Source organism: Zootoca vivipara, chromosome 3 (genome assembly GCF_963506605.1).
Source record: "Zootoca vivipara chromosome 3, rZooViv1.1, whole genome shotgun sequence".
NCBI lineage: Eukaryota > Metazoa > Chordata > Lepidosauria > Squamata > Lacertidae > Zootoca > Zootoca vivipara.
Window position 1 is genome coordinate 332,328 of NC_083278.1, and position 17,702 is coordinate 350,029.

The 17,702-nt window shown below is 46.1% G+C and overlaps 1 protein-coding gene across 2 annotated transcripts in view; it reads left to right on the forward strand.

Annotated features, from left to right (window-relative positions):
• Positions 1 to 17,702, forward strand: part of TRAM2 (translocation associated membrane protein 2) — a 47,603-nt gene that overhangs the window by 9,394 nt on the left and 20,507 nt on the right. For both annotated transcript variants that reach the window (XM_035110404.2, XM_035110402.2), the window contains exon 2: positions 7,520 to 7,583. In XM_035110404.2, coding sequence (XP_034966295.1) covers positions 7,520 to 7,583 — 64 coding nt within the window. The remainder of the gene's footprint in view (positions 1 to 7,519; positions 7,584 to 17,702) is intronic.

The window sequence follows — 17,702 nt, forward strand, 5'->3', positions numbered from 1 at the left end:
AGAGTAATCTGTAGTTATTTTTTGCCATCTGCTTGATGTTTCACTAGGGAAGTAGTGTGGGGGGTTTTTGGTCACCAACAGAGGACATCATCACGTAAGGTGGCCTAAAAAAGTATTTTTATTTGAAATAAAATAAATGCCATAGGATGCAGCATCTAACTCTTTCTCGGCTTCTGGTTGTCTCTGCTTCGGTTCTGAGCTACCTTAGACTTGGGTGGCCATGGCTATGTGATGCTAGAGCATCTTGAATTTTCTGAACTGCACCAGGCATGTTCCTCTCACTTCACAGTCCATTGCAACCCATATTTTCATGCTGTTTTGGTCTGTTTGGACTGAACTCAGCATTTCTGCAGCTTACAGCCTCGTGCTGGAGCTTATAGAAGGCTTTCATGAGTTGAGTTGAGGCTAGGCTTGGTATCCTCTGGATGATGGAGAGCTATAGAAAGGAAATGGCTGGATCCTGATTCACAATAGCTTGCTTCCTCCCAGGAAGGCTTTTGCCTTTTTCCAGACACTTCTGTCAGCCTCTGGAAACTCTGGTTTCTTTTAACCCTTTCATCGGCGTTTGTGTTGGCCTGAAATAATGACCTCTGGTCCGTCTTGACTTTCAAAGCACTTTTCAACATCTCTGAAGCAAAGGCATGAAACAGGGCTGGTTAATTTGCAGCCCCCAAGGTGTTTCTGAAGTACAGCTCCCATCAGCACAATCCTGCATACTCAGTGGTCAAGGGGTTGTAGTTCAGCAGATTCTGGGGGGGGGGAGAGAGGTTAAGTCACCCCTGCAGTAAAATGATGAGCTTCCCCGGACTTCAACATGTAAGGCAAGAATTTGGTTGATTATGGCAGAACCTAAAAGCTGCTGGTTTGGTCTAGCTTAAGGCTCTAGCACAGGCATGTCCAACAGGTAGATCATGATCACTGGACACCTGTGGTAGATCAGTGGTAGATCAGTGGCTCCCCTCAAAGAAGCTCAACGGGACCTTCCTCTTCCCTAAAAGAAAAGCTCAACAACTTTGACCTGAACCCCCCAAAAGGGGGTAGATCACTGCCAGTCTTTTGGGAGTTGGCCACCCTTGCATATGGAAAGTACAGCACTGTGCCGGGGTAATTGCTCTTGCAGTGTTGTTGTTGTTGTTTAGTCGTTTAGTCGTGTCCGACTCTTCGTGACCCCATGGACCATAGCACGCCAGGCACTCCTGTCTTGCACTGCCTCCCGTAGTTTGGTCAAACTCATGTTCGTAGCTTCGAGAACACTGTCCAACCATCTTGTCCTCTGTCGTCCCCTTCTCCTAGTGCCCTCAATCTTTCCCAACATCAGGGTCTTTTCCAAGGATTCTTCTCTTCTCATGAGGTGGCCAAAGTATTGGAGCCTCAGCTTCACGATCTGTCCTTCCAGGGAGCACTCAGGGCTGATTTCCTTAAGAATGGATAGGTTTGATCTTCTTGCAGTCCATGGGACTCTCAAGAGTCTCCTCCAGCACCATAATTCAAAAGCATCAATTCTTCGGCGATCAGCCTTCTTTATGGTCCAGCTCTCACTTCCATACATCACTACTGGGAAAACCATAGCTTTAACTATACGGACCTTTGTCGGCAAGGTGATGTCTCTGCTTTTTAAGATGCTGTCTAGGTTTGTCATTGCTTTTCTCCCAAGAAGCAGGCGTCTTTTAATTTCGTGACTGCTGTCACCATCTGCAGTGATCAAGGAGCCCAAGAAAGTAAAATCTCTCACTGCCTCCATTTCTTCCCCTTCTATTTGCCAGGAGGTGATGGGACCAGTGGCCATGATCTTGGTTTTTTTGATGTTGAGCTTCAGACCATATTTTGCGCTCTCCTCTTTCACCCTCATTAAAAGGTTCTTTAATTCCTCCTCACTTTCTGCCATCAAGGTTGTGTCATCTGCATATCTGAGGTTGTTGATATTTCTTCCGGCAATCTTAATTCCTGCTTGGAACACTTGCAGTGTTAGAAACTCAAATATATGACCTAATTGCCAAATGGCTCCTTCAAGCTAGGTTGCGGTCACCTCAACAGAATGTCTAGGCACCAACCTCCCCCAAATGAGATTGATTATATATTATATTATTTTTTATTTTATTTTTTAAATTTTTATTAGTCTTTTATTCCAAAATTCATTAAAACAATACAAAGCATCTTCAAGTCAATCCAAGTACATTCGTATAGACTTTTTACATATTTCGTTGCTTAACTTTGAACAGTCAAAAATCAAAGTTACGGAACATCAGGAAAAGAAAAAGAATGGAAAAGGAAAAGAACAGTATAGAGAAGAGGAAAAAAAGACATAAGCGAAAAAGAATAGAAAAAAAAGAAAAAGGAAAGAGAAAAGATCAAGTAAAATTGGGTTAAAGTCCACACACAAAAAATTCATCTCAAAACATAAAACTTTGACCGCTTTCAGCACAGTAATTCATATTACATCTCTATCCTCCTGTCAAATAAGATTTTAATATATATCCAACCGTTAAGCCTATCTGACACTTACGATCTTCGTAAACTTCTCCTCCTTACAAGGTTATTCCAGGCATAGCCAGGTGTTAGTCCCCTTGTTTGTTTTCTTTAAATAATCGTTTAAACATTCCCATTGTTTTTTAATCCTGTCTTTTGGTTTTTGTCGTATTATGTCGAATAAACAAATTATGTGAATACCTGGAACTGGCGAAACTTACTGACATAATACGAGATTTATTATATATTATGTTATATTATGTTACCGTATATTATATTATTTATTATTATTATTTCATTTCTATACCACTTTATATTTTAAAGAAAAAAATCTCAAAGCGGTTGACAACACATTGAACCATCAAATAAACAAGCTTTTCTGCTTACCTGCTTCTACTTACCTGGAGGGGTCAGCCAGAGGGAGGGGTCAGTTGCCAGAGATCTGGCATCCAGAGATTTTCCACGTGGTCAGAAAACGCATCTGACTCCTGGGGAATTTCTAGCACTGCATCCAGGCGCACACATTCCACAAGGCATATTGCATTTCCCCCAGTAACAAAACATTGCTGTTTTGAAAGCTGGGCAAATGTAAATAACCTGCAAAGGAGGAGGTGGCAGCCTTCCCTGCGGGGAGCAGGTGTGGGTAGGATCCAGAGGAAACCAAGGACGTTGTCCACCTTGCTGCTTTGGAAAGGCGCTCAGTGTGCACAATGAGGACTAGACTACTGTGTTATCCTTTGTTCTAGTACTTTTCAGTCACTGCTAGCCACAGTGGCTATGTTCTGCCTGGTTGGCCTCTGTGAGAACAGGATGCTGGAGTAGATGGGCCACTTTGGGCCTGATCCAGCAGGCTCTTTTCATGTTTTTAAGTTTTCCTTTGGAGACATGTTGGGCTGCGTGGAAGAAAAAAGCTAATGTGTAATTAAAGGCAATGGGAATTTAGGTTATTAGCAGTGGTGTGAGTTTTCTGGAAAAATTTCCAGTGCTTTAAAAACTGACTGGAACCTGATGTAACAGATTTGGCTTACATTTAGCAAAAAAAACCTGAAGTATGTCATGTTCTAGATGCTAAACACATACCTTGAAAGGTTTCCCAATAACCTAAAAGTGTTTGAAATAAATAATATGTAGGATTAAAAAATGAACAAAGATTACTTAAATGTGGCTTAAATGTTATTTTCCAACAGATTCAAAGCATCACTGGGATATTATTTTTCTTGGAATACAGTAATTGTGCACATTTTGATACATGACTGTGCTAAAATGAAATGTAAAGCATTTAAATGTATGCATGTTTCCTTAGGATGACCTTGGGGGGGATGTTTCACAAGGTATGATATCTTTTTGTAATGCTACTAATTTATTCTAGGAAAATTCATATTTTTTTAGATGGAATTTTGCTGTAAAAAATATAGGAATATAACAATTACTGAAAACTTTCTACCAAAAAATTTCTGCCCTACATCACAGGTTGTGCGAGATTGATAAGAGTGGGGCATATTCCTTTGCCCCATTTTGAAGTATCCATATTTCACAGTTGGCTGAATGCAGCTGTAGGTCTTTTTCTCATGTCTTATGTAGTTGGAAATGAGTATGGTTTTAATTTTGGAAGTGAAAAATTATGCATGAGCAATTTAACAGTTGTTCAGAAAGAACCTGCTTTCCTAATTGCTCATTGGTAACATTCTCCACTTCTTCTTCTTCGTACTATTTTTATCTAGCTTAGTCTATAATTTCAAACACATTTAGTAGGAAGTAAAGTCCCAATTAATTGGAATGCATACTTGCTCAGGATCTGTGATGTGAGTGGCAATTGCGCCTCCTTCAAGCAGGGTCCTAAAGATTCCCGTGAGATGCTGACGGCAGTGCGTCCCCGGAAAGATCTGCGGCCACAGCAGAACAGAGAATGGGGCCTAGAGGTGCAGGATGAGGCTGCTGCTCAGAATGCGGCATCTCCGCTGTTGTCTTCCATACAGATAGCTCAGCAGAGATCACGGTGGGGTTTTCACTGGCCTCACACAACTTGTGGATGTGCCTGGCTTCTTAAAGTCCTCTGTCTTGAAGTTGACATCCCCTAGCACCAGAGTGGGACCTCCTTGCATTCTTTCCCTGCCTTGGTCTCCCTACATTGGTTTCACCCATAAGCAGTCTATTCATTTGGAAAGGGCCAGGGAAAGGGCTTCCTCTTAGAGCAGCTCGCACTTTGCCTATGGGTCTTGCTTTGGGGTTTTTTGCTCCTTCTCAAATTGGTTAAGGCTCCTGAGGAATAGGAAAAATGAACCTTCTGCCCAAAAGCATTGCATAGATAAGTCAGGGTTATCTCTCTCTCTCTCTCTCTCTCTCTGTGTGTGTGTGTGTGTGTGTGTGTGTGTGTGTGTGTGTGTGTTTGCATTTCCTTTCTGTTGAATCATTTATTTTGATCTGGTGACTAACAGCATGTGGAAACCCAACATTTCCTTACTGGTACTGTCCCAAGTCATGTTCTCCCAAGTCGAGCCTGTGAACTCTGCTCAATATAGGAGCTCCTATTTCTAGAGCACGTTGAGGTCACCCAACCCACCCAAAAGGCCGTGTGATCTCCAAAGAGAGTCGTAATTCTATGTGGAGTCCAAGATAAGGACCTAGTGACCCATTCATTGCAGGGGGTGTCCTCTTTGGGCTCCAGGGAAGTTCTCCTCATAAGCTGGAGACACAGCAGCGTGCTCCCCCATTTAGGCCCATTTCACCCCTGATATAGAACAATCAAAAGCTAAAAGTAGTTGTTTTTTTAATGTATCTATGTGGGGTTTTGTTTCTTTGGGGTCTTCCGGTGGTAAGAGGCTTTGAATTGCCTTTGGCAAGAAAAAGCAACCAATAAATGTTGTTGTTGTTGTTGTTGTTCCCTGGTAAGAAAGACAGAAAGAAAACACACAACTGAGTGATAAGGAGATACTGTATTTTAAGACCTCTTCTTGAAAATGCTGGTAGACTTGGGAGGATGCAGAAGACCCCAAAGTCTTAATAAAATTGTGTTTCAGTTGATCTGTACCTGCAAGTGCAGAATATCTTGTGGGCTTTGTGACCAGCATAGAAGGTGACAGTATTTCACTTCAGTGGTAAAATTAGTTCTTGATCAGGTTCTGCTCGATTCAGCAGTCTGTACCAGGAAGACCCTATCTCTGCATATTGCCTCCCTATTTCTGATTTCTGTGCCCTGTGTGCTGTGGCTGCAGTTGCAAGAGCTAAAGTTTGACTGGCCTGCTGCGGCTTCCCACCTTCTTTCCCTGCCAGATCAAGAAAGTGATCCATGCCTAGCTGTTGCACGTTCTGCTTTCTAGTATGTAATGTAGCTGTTTCCCTTCCCTTCCCTTCCCTTCCCTACAAACATACTGTACACACAGCTGCTATAGGCTTCAGGCTCCTGGTTATTATTATTATTATTATTATTATTATTATTATTATTATTTGTTCTTGCCTGTGTAATTCTTTCCCAGTGGGTGACGCATTGATTTCGTTTGTATCGGGCCCAGTTCCAGCTGCTGCAGTCCCTTCTCCAAGACGGGTACTCTTTATTGCAAAGTCTGCAGCAGGAAGGCAAACTCCTCCTCCGTTCTGCAAATGAACTTCCATTAAAGTCCCTCTTCCGCTCTAAATTCTAAGCCAGTGCCTTCCCGGCGCCCATCTGCACTCCATGGCTGCTGAAGGCTGTGCTTTCTTCTGTTTCAACATTTTTAGCTATATTTCATCCAGTGCACATTTGACATGGGTATACAATTTTTCCCACTTGATGCTTCCTAGCTACAAACTCCTTTTTTATCTTGGCTCTGCTTGACTAACTTCCTTCTTTATATCCTTGCTAGCGTCTATGCCTTAACCCACACTTGGATTGCCACCTGCCTCTTCTGATGTTTATCCTCAGGGACCTGTAAATCTTGGGGGAATTTGTCCCCTCTTCTTTGGTTGGGAATGAATTGGATACTCTGCAGTTTTCAACAGGCCTTTTGCCTCCTCAACAGCTGCATAAAAGGGTAAAGGGGCCCCTGACCATCAGGTCCAGTCGTGTCCGACTCTGGGGTTGCGGCGCTCATCTCACTCTATAGGCCAAGGGAGCCGGCGTTTGTCAGCAGACAGCTTCCGGGTCATGTGGCCAGCATGACAAAGCTGCTTCTGGCAAACCAAAGCAGCGCACGGAAACGCCGTTTACCTTCCCACCCTATTTATCTACTTGCACTTTGATGTGCTTTCGAACTGCTAGGTTGACAGGAGCTGGGACCGAGCAACGGGAGCTCACCCCGTTGCAGGGTTTCGAACCGCTGACCTTCTGATCAGCAAGCCCTAGGCTCAGTGGTTTAACCCACAACAGCTGCATAGCAGGCAGTAATTTTGTAGGACAGTCTTCCGCCATCATGCAATGACCAGGCAAGCTTGAGCTGCCGACTATTTTAGCTGCCACGCAGCTGTTAAAAAGCACAGCAGCCCTATCTTGGCAGGTGGGCTTTATTGGTCCCCTGGTTTTCCTTCCCAAGCCAGCACTTAAGCCTGGCTTGGAGAAAAGAAGACCAGTGACCAGAGGTCAGGTGGAGGAAAAATTATCCTACCTGGGGGAAATTCTAGGCACATACAGATTCAGTCATTCACCAAGAAAACCATAGAAACTTCAAGCTCGGGCAGCAGCAGCTCTTGTCTCCTGGAAGCAGGAAGCACATCTGCAACAGTGGTAGCCAACCTTGTGCCCTCGAGATGCTTTGGGCCACAATCTGTTGGCTGGGTGAGCTGGGGCTGATCGCAGCTGCAGTCCAAAAGTTATGGCAGGCGCCAAGTTGGTTTCCCATGTTTCTGTAGTCTAGCATATTTGTGTTCACTTGCAGGAAAAGTGAACCTAACTTCTCGATTTTCAGAATAATTTGCAATGGAGTCCTTCCTGTCGAGGAGGTTGGAGCAGTAGGATAGGGTTATCACTGTGATAGCACCCTTTCATTGTGATGGTGGGGGAACCCACGAGATGCCTGCGACAAAAAGATTTCGCTTTGGACTTCCATACAAACTAATAGAGCAACTTACTTTGTCTTTACAGGTCACAGCCAAGACTGCCTTCTTGTTCATCTTACCTCAGTATAACGTCAGTGTGCCTACAGCAGGTAAGGCAGCCTGTGCATACCTTGCTAGCACTTTGGTACTATTAAACCCTGTTTGGTGGCCTGCAAGCTGTGAGCCCTGGATTTCCCATTAGCGAGGTTTGTGTCACCACCATGACAGTCCGGCTTCCTTGTGATTATGTCACCTGTGGGCCTTGCTCTCCCCCCATTTATCCCATAGATGGGCAGGGTATAAATAATAATAACCGCATGGTGAGGGAATCTGTGGCCCTCCACAGGGGGCATGAAAGCACCCCCTAACACCCCTGAATGTTGGCCATGGTGATGGGGGCTGGCGGGAGTTGGGAGTCTCTTAGCCACCCCTGCTTGGTCGCCTCACCCCAGAAATTTGTTTAAAAGCCCTGCGTGTTGGGAATGGGTTGTGGCATAAAAGGAGACAGAGGAATGCTCATTTTATGTCCCCATTTCCCCTCCACCCCCAAGTCCATCCAGCACTCAGGCCAGATGTTTCATATTTTCTGGAAAAGTGAGGGACTTCTCCCCGCTCTTTCCCACCCCATTATCAACATGTTGTCATAAAGGGGAAGCTTTTAAGTCTGTTCAGCTTCAGTGTGTTTGGTTTATTTGTTTATTAGATGGTTTCCAACCTCCTTCTATGAATATCTGAGCAGCCAGTGTGCATGGTGTAATCTGGTTTCTGAGGCTTGACTACACAGTAAGAACATGTCAAGCTCTCTGCAGTTTTAATTTTGGAGAAGCAACTCTGAATGGGTGAGACTGAACGCAGAGGAGCTGTTTACGAGGAAGGCGGAACAACCCCTTTCATTAGCCCATCAATTCTCCACTCTAGGTTGTTCCTCCCTGGCCCGCTTTTGTGGGGTTTAAAATTGTGTGTGTGTGTGTGTGTGTGTGTGTGTGTGTGTGTGTGCACGTGCCATAGGAAAAGTTACTGGTGTAGTGATATGGAGCCAGGAAACAGATGGATTGAAGAAAGGGTTAAGCATTCTTTCCTCACAGTCCCCGGAAGTTGCTTTCTAGAGAAAAGCCAGCATTAGGCCTCTATCTAACATGTATTTGCACAAAACATGCAGTAACTCCTTGAGGCTGAGAATGATGTCTGTGGTTCCAGGACATGTCACATGAAATGCGACATTTTTAAACAATGTACAGTTGATGCGAACCATAAGCTAAAACCACAAGACGAAGCAAGATGGCGAGAGCAGCAAAACAGGAGTGTAGCAGTACAACCCCAGGGGAAACTTCCGCTCCCACAAATTGCCACTCAGGGCATTGCCCTTCTCAGGTCCTCCTGGCACCCCTTCCCCCTCCTCGCCTGCACTATGGCATGTGACGGGTATAGGGCTCCGTTGAGTTGTTTATGACTCAATTAGGAGCCTCTGATTATCGCCCGGCGCGCTTCCTCTCAGCTTCTCTGCTTCCGTAGAACCGGGCTGGCAGTAAAACACACACACAGCAGAGTTCTTCTTCTCACACAGCGAAAGCTTGTATAGCCGTTGGATAAAAAGCCTCTTAAGAACACACAGAGTCCAAAGTGTTCTAATAACTACTTAAGTTTATTCTAGAGAGAAAATAACAAACAACCTGGTGAGAGCGCAGACATCTTGCGACCGTCTCCCAGGCAGAAACGAAACCAACTGCAACATACAGAAACACTTCTGGTACATTCTGTAACATGATATTCCTCAGTGGTCAGGTGTTATACAGAACACAGTTAACTCTTTGGTTACTTGTTTCTCATCACACCCCCTCTCACCTGAACACTGGGGATGGCGGGTATCCAAACTTACCCCAAAACCAACCCTTCACAGAATTCCCCATGCCGTTGGAAACTCAAGGGTTTTGTGAACCCATCTGCTAGGTTCTCTTGGCTTGGACAATACCTCAACTTCACCAAGCCTACCTGTATGCTCTGACATACGTTTCGGAAGCGGATGTCTAAGTGTTTGGTTCTGGCTTTGAACTGTCCAGACTCCGCCAGTCTCAAAGATGGTTGATTGTCGCCCCAAACAGTGATGGGCTGGCTACAATCACCCCAGATTTCCTGGACCAAACATCTGTAGTACTCCAATTCAGTGCATGTCGCAGACAACGCACAGAATTCGGCTTCCGTGGAAGACATTGCTATTAGGCTTTGCCTGCGCGACCGCCAACCAATCAGGGCATTTCCAAACTTGACTACCAAACCAGTCACTGACTTCCTGTCCTCCTGATTGGCCCAATCAGCATCTGCAAAACAAGTGAGTTGTGGCTCACCTTGCGCTGACATCTCCAAACAATACTCTTTGGTCTCCTGCAAATACCTAAGCACTCTCTTAATGCCATTCCAAGCATGCACGCTAGGTTTCGATGCTTCTCTACTGAGCAAATTGACTGCAAAAGCAATATCTGGTCTGCTCCATTGTGACAAATACAACAGACTCCCTAGCGCTGACTGAAACACTTCAGGACTCTCAAACGCTACTTTGTCCTTCACTTGTGAATCTTTCACAAAGTTTGTCTCCATGGGTGTTCTGACCCCTTTACAGTCAGACATTCTGAACTTCTCAAGCAAATGTTCAATCTTGCCTTTCTGACTGAGCAAGAAACTTCCATCCTCAGTTCTGTCTATCTGCACACCTAGATAAACATTCACTGCACCTAGATTCTTGAGTTTGAACCTCTTGCCTAGCTCTTTTGCAAACTTCTGCACTTGCATCTGGCTCTTTGCTAAGCAGATCAAGTCATCAACATAGACAAGCAACAGTTCTTGCTGTTCTCCTTCACCTCTGAGATACAGACAACTGTCAGCTAGACTCTTCCTGAAACCTAGGCTCTTCAAAACAGAATCAAGACATGAATTCCAATTTTTAGCTGATTGCTTCAGACCGTAGATCGACTTGTGCAGCTTCCACACCTGACCTGGCACGTCACTCTCAAACCCTGGAGGAGGCAACATGTACAACTCCTCCTGGAGGTCAGAGTTCAAATAAGCGGTGTCCACATCAAAGTGGTTGACCACTAGGCCTCTCTGCGCTGCAGTCGCTAAAAGCATCCTGAAAGATTCCGCTCTCGAAGTCGGACTAAAGACATCTGTGTAGTGGATTCCTTTCTTCTGAGTAAAACCTCTAGCCACTAATCTAGCCTTGTACTGAGGCTCTCCAGTCACTGTGGGTTTCAGCCTGTAGACCCACCTACAACTGACTGCTTTCTTGCCTTCTGGCAACTGTGTTAGGCTATACACACCAAGAGATTGCATGGAGTTCAACTCTTTCTCCATTGCAACTTTCCACTTACTAGCTTCCTCCACTGACAACTGTTGCACCTCTTCAAAGCTTTCAGGCTCACACACTGCTAGGTTCGCCCATACACTGACAGCTGTAAACCTTTCAGGTGGTTTACCTTTCGTGGTGCGTTTTGAACGCCTTGGTCCCACATCTTCCCCCTCTAAATCCGAACTGCTTGTCTCTGACTGTGGCTCTCTCGGACTAGCAGCACTGTCTAGAGACTTACTACGCTTTGCAGCCCCCTCTGGGCTTGCTTTGGGTGAAGTGGGTGACCTACCACGTTTGCTGTACTTCCCAGGCTTGACCTGGGGTGAAGTCGGTGCGCTTCTGACTACTTGCTTCACTTCCCTAGGAGCTACACCACTTGGACCAGCTGCCTGACCTGGATCTGGTCCTGCAGCACCTGGAACTTCAGCATCAGCTACCTGAGTTTCCTCTTCCTGGTCAAAACCTGAAGACCAGTCAAGAAGAACTTCGGGGTTAGCATGAATGCGTCTCCAGCCCTCTTGTTCACAGAACGTAGCACTCCTGCTAATGTGAACGCGGGTTTGGTCCCCCTCTGCTGGTACAAACCTCCAAGCCTTTGAGTTTGGTTCGTAACCACAGAAGATCATTTTTCTGGATCTTGATCCTCCCTTTCTGCGCTTCTGCTTTGGAATTAAAACCCAAGCCTCACACCCAAAAGTTCTGAAATAGTGCACCTTCGGAACTTTGCCATACAACATGTAGTAGGGTGTGTTGTCCACAACTGAACTAAAAGCGCGGTTTGAACAAAAATTCACAAATTTTTAGCATTCCCCCCAAAACTTCTGGGGTAGTCCTGCATCAAACAACGTTGCCTCCACCAGTTCAGACAGCGTTCTAAATTTCCTTTCAGCTAAACCATTCTCCTGTGGACTAAAAGGAGCGGTTTTTCTGTGCCTAATTCCCTTGCTGCGGAAAAAACCTTGTAGTTCTGCACTCAAAAACTCTCCCGCCCTGTCACTCTGAAAACACTGGACAGTGACGGAGAACTGTAGTTCTACTTCGGCTACCCACTCTTTTATCACTTTGGCAGCCTCCCCCTTCTCTTTCAGTGTTATGACCCAGGAAAAATGACTGAAATCATCCAAAAGACACAAAACATATTTTGAACCACCTAAACTTAACGTTGACATAGGCCCAGAAATATCCAAGTGCACTAACTGAAATGGCTTTGTGCTCTTCCTCTCAGACCTAGGATAAGAGCATCTCTTCGTCTTCGCTTTCGCACATGCGCGGCATTGCAGGTGTTTTTGACATGGCTTGAACCTGCAACCTTTGACTAAATCAGGGGCTTTTTTCACATAAGGAAAAGACATGTGACAATATCTTCTGTGCCAAGCATGAATACAATCCTTATGGATAGCGCCCTCTGTGCCCTTTGGGGTATTGGCACTTTTAGCCTGAGCATCACCAGTGTTACTTCCACCTGCTTGCCCCCTCCCATCTAGGACAAACAGACCATCAGACCCAACAGTAACACTTACCAGCTCAGCCCCATCTCTGGCAATTTTGCAAACACCATTGGCAAAACTTATTTCAAAGCCCTCACGCAATAAGCAAGACACACTTAAAAGACCATTTTCCATGCCTGGTACAACATAAACATCAAGGTTAGTGTCTAAGCATTGCATATAAAAAACACCCTTGCTTTTAATTGTTCCAGAAGAACCATCAGCAAGATGCAGGCTCTTTTCATCTTCAAGTGGCCTGCAGTTCAGGATCTGTCCTGAAGGCGGTACAAGATGATGGGTGCTGCCTGAGTCGATAATAAAAGCGAAACTGTCCTGTCCTTTGTTTCGAATCGTTGCTAAGGCAGCAGAAAGACGGCTGACAGGCTTATCTGGAGATTTCCCACGTCCTCTGCCTCGGCGCTGCTGGCTGGTCCCACGACCACGTCCGCTGGGTTGCCTGGCACCTGGCTGAGTGACCTTGGCTGCTTCCGGAGCTGGGCAAAATCTCGCTACGTGCCTAGGCTGCTGGCACCGATAGCAAAGCCTTGTTGCGCACGCACTCACAGTGGATTCCTCAGTGCTTTTTACTGCACCCCCACTGGCTTCTCTGCGCCCATGGCCCCCCTTCTCAGCCGATTCTTTCTGGCGTCTCAGTTCCTCATCCGCCAAACGCCCAGAAACGTAAGCAATCGTGAGTTCAGATTCAGGCATTGACTCAAATGTTAAACACAAATGTTCATAGGCGTTTCCCAAACTAGACAGCAAAATATAAACTTTTTCCTTCTCTTTGAACACAAGCTCATGCCGCTGCAGCTTATGGAATGCATCAATCACATTGGCAATGTGCTCCTTAATGGGTTGCCCTGGTCTCAGTCTCAACTCAAAGAGATGCCTCATAGCATGCAGCTTAGCTCCAGCTGTTTTTCTCTGATGGACCCTTTCCAAACTGTCCCAGGCTTGCTTGGCATTTTCAGCATTTTGCACATAGGGCAGTTGCGTAGCATCACAGCTCATGGCAATGGCACATAGAGCCTTATTGTCTTTCCTGGTTTCTGCTGCAAACCTCTGTGCTTCAGCTGCTGAATTATCAGCGACAGGGGTTGGAGGATTTAACACACAAGTCCACAAATCCTTTCCTAGCAACCACATTCTGGCCCTTTCTCTCCACTCTGCATAGTTGTCGCCATTCAACCTCTGGAACGGCACGACAAATGACTCCTGTAGCTGCTCCGCCATCTTGTCCACCCCCGGGCTCCGTGTCTAGGTACTCACTCAGAATAGCTCACGTTGCTCCTCCGGGTAGACTGCGGATCCCAGCCTTCTGGTACAGGGTCTTTCTGCTAGCGAGTGCATCTATTGATTGCCGACTGCAAAACAACAGGTTTCTCCCAGCTAGCTCTTTACACCGGCTTTCTCCACGGCTTTTACAGCTGCAATCACCTTTTATTGCTTTGGTGATTGATTAGGTTCTATGACCCATAACCTGTGACGGGTATAGGGCTCCGTTGAGTTGTTTATGACTCAATTAGGAGCCTCTGATTATCGCCCGGCGCGCTTCCTCTCAGCTTCTCTGCTTCCGTAGAACCGGGCTGGCAGTAAAACACACACACAGCAGAGTTCTTCTTCTCACACAGCGAAAGCTTGTATAGCCGTTGGATAAAAAGCCTCTTAAGAACACACAGAGTCCAAAGTGTTCTAATAACTACTTAAGTTTATTCTAGAGAGAAAATAACAAACAACCTGGTGAGAGCGCAGACATCTTGCGACCGTCTCCCAGGCAGAAACGAAACCAACTGCAACATACAGAAACACTTCTGGTACATTCTGTAACATGATATTCCTCAGTGGTCAGGTGTTATACAGAACACAGTTAACTCTTTGGTTACTTGTTTCTCATCACATGGCAAGCCTGCCTAGCTCTTTGCCCAACTAAGGGAAAGTGGGGATAGGCAGGTGGGGGGGGGAGGCAAAAGGTCCCACAGCTCTCTGCGCCACTTGGAGACTTAAGGGTTCGTGCTCATTATCCAAGGGAAGAAGAGAGAGAGAGATTTCACTAAGAAGGCCCTGTTTGAACTTAGAGCGGCATCGCTTTCAGTTCTGCTGCCCTGCCTGTGTGTTCATAAAGCACTTACAAACAGAGGTGCTCCCTGAGGAGGCAGGGAGGCCTTCCGCAGCTATGGAAATACCCAGCCTGAGTCACCCACTTCATGATGTGCCTTGCTCCTGGGGTTTTTGGCACGTGCCCTGAACCGCAGCTCTTCAAGAAAGAGAGTGTGGGCTGGCTTTGGGTGCTTGCCTCAGACATACAAATGCTTTAGGTCTGACTCACTTGACAACCTGAGCCTCATATTCAAATGATCCACGAGCTGATGCAAAGAGCTAGATTAGCAACCCTGGAGACTCGGGGCTCCTGTCTGTCTATGCATTGAGATTGTACGGTCTGCTCTGTTGGGGGAGCGCAGTATAAACTTAGTTGCCTGTGTTACCAATTTAATATCTCCAGGCTGGTGACAGTAATTCTGAGAAGAGATTGGTCTTAATGGAGGCTTCCTTTGAAATGCAAACAACAGACTCAGGAGGTAGTAAAAGTTAAATTTTCTCACCACCACCTTCTCAGACTTTCCCATGGCTACTATTTGCATAACAGTTGCCGGGTTCAGGTAATTCTCCCTGGTTTGTAATGTTAACACCCCTACAATAAAGAAGCAAGGCACTCTGGGGGCCCCAAAGGCACTTCCCACTTTTACCTTAGGATAAAGGTAAAGGGGCCCCTGACCATTAGGTCCAGTCGTGACCGACTCTGGGGTTGCGCGCTCATCTCGCATTATTGGCCGAGGGAGCCGGCGTATAGCTTCCAGGTCATGTGGCCAGCATGACAAAGCCACTTCTGGCAAACCAGAGCAGCACACAGAAACGCCGTTTACCTTCCCGCTGTATTTATCTACTTGCATTTTGACGTGCTTTTGAACTGCTAGGTTGGCAGGAGCTGGGACCAAGCAACGAGAGCTCACCCCGTCACAGGGATTCGAACCGCCGACCTTCTGATCAGCAAGCCCTAGGCTCAGTGGTTTAACCACAGCGCCACCTGGGTCCCCTTTACCTTAGGATACCAGACTACAAAATATGCATACCTCCTGCCTGTTGTGAATGGGGGGGCACACCCTTACATCACTACTCTTCAGGGTGAAAGACACAAATGTGGAGATAACTTGGAAACAAGGGAGGTCTTGAGTGGGGTGCTGGAGGGCTTTGCCCTAGGCCTACTGCTAGGACATTTTTACAGCTGACCTGTTGAGAGGATGTTTGTCACAAGTACAAAAAGCTGGAAGGGGTGGCTAACATCATAGAAGATGGAGTCAAGCTTTAAAGCGCTCTTGACAGACTGGAACATTGGGATGCAGCCAGCCTTAAACATGACATGAGTCAGCAGTGCAACAGGGCAGCCAATAAGGCCAGTGCATTTCTAGACTCCATCATCAGAAGTGGTGTGTTCAGGTCATGAATAGGCTTTGGTCATTACTCTTCTGAAACAGTCCAAAATGACCCCTCCAAACTAGGAGAATGGGCAGTAAAATGGCAAATGCAATTCAATGTAAGCAAGCTCAAAGTGAGGCACACTGGGCCAAAAACAATTCTAGTTTCACATACATGCTCAGTGGGTGTGAACATGGGGTGACAAGGGGTCATAGCTGATAGCTTCTCAAAGGTGTCAACCCAGAGCGTGGCTGCTGTGAAAAGGGCAAATTCTGTGCTAGGGATCGTTAGGAAAGGGGTTGAGAATAAAATGCCCAATATGATAACAGCTTCATGCAAATCCATGGCGTGAGCTCACTTGGAATGCTGTGTGCAGTTCTAGTTGTCTCACCTCAAAGAGGATCCTGCAGAACTGGAAGAGGTCAAGAAAAGAGCAACCAAAATGACGAAGGGAATGGAGGACCTCTGTATAGGGAAAGGTCCGAATGTTTGGGGCTTTTTATTTTACAGAAAAGGCGAGTAAGAAGTGATGTCATTGAGATGTATGAATTAAGCCTGTTGTAGAGATAGTGGATGGGTAATTTTTTTCCTCCCTCTCTCAATACTTAAGGAACATTCAATGAAACTGTTGGAAGATTCAGGACGCCGCCAGAAAAGCACTCCACACAGCACATAGTTAAACCATGGAATTCCCTCCCGCAAGTGGCAGTGGTTGGCTGCCAATTTGGATAAGAGGATTGGACAGATATATGGAGGACAAAGCCTGTACCCTGAGAGCTCTGTTCTGCCTCTGAATTTCAGGCTCTGGGAATCACAGGAGGGCCAAGTGGGGTTGCAATCAGGTCCTGCTTGCTGGCTTCTCATAGGCTCCTGGTTGGCCTTTGTGAGAACAGGATGCTGGGCCTTTGGTCTGCTCCAGAAGGACTCTTATATTCGGGCACAAGAGTTTTAAGAAGGGCATCGACAAACCGCCGTGTGCTCAGAGTAGGACAGCAAGAAGGTGAAGGATCTCAACACCAAGTTCTGTGATGAATGGTTGAAAAAGCTGAGTTTAGACCAGGCATCCCCAAACTGTGGCCCTCCAGATGTTTTGGCCTACAACTCCCATGATCCCTAGCTAACAGAACCAGTGGTCGGGGGAGATGGGAACTCTAGTCCAAAACATCTGGAGGGCCGAAGTTTGGGGGTGCCTGGTTCAGACTGTCAGGGGAGACACAACAGTCATCTTCAAACAACAGCTCATCTTCCGCCTGACATGTTCCCTTTGTTCCAGAGAACAGGGTTAGAACCAGTGCAGGGAAATAGATTTTGGCTAAATATTAAGAGAGAGAAGCCTCTTAAAGATAGGTGCTGCTTGACTCCCTTGGAAGGTGGGGGGCTCTCCTTCACTGGAGTTATTTAAGCAGAAGCTGGATGCCCATCTGTTGGCGATGCTGTAATCACATCCCGTGTTACAGATCCTGCACTCTGTGATCCCCAAGGTCCCTCCTTCCAGTTCAGTGGTTCTATGCCGCTGCTTCTATATTATGATTGCAAGTTGTTGAGCTTCTTGGTTCTGTTTGCAAAAACCCAGACATCATGCTGAGTTTTTAAAATGGTAATTTTGCTCTTGGAATCCTGGACATGTCCAGGAAAACCCAGACATATGGCAACCCTGTTCTATATGTCATGACAAGAAAGTTGTAATGTCAATGTACACCCTCCTTTCACAGCTGACATGAGTTGTGTATCTGTTCTGGTGCATCCATACACAAGGGACAAATGTAAAGTGAGAAGCAGCCCTGAGCTGGATTCTGCTGCTAACCGTCTTGGGTCATTCGCAGGTCACTGTGTTTCGCTATGGAACTGTGGTCTGGACCCACCCACAGTCCTTTATCCGGGGATGAAAAATAGGTGAGTTGAGGACCCTTAGTCTTCCCAGAGTCCTC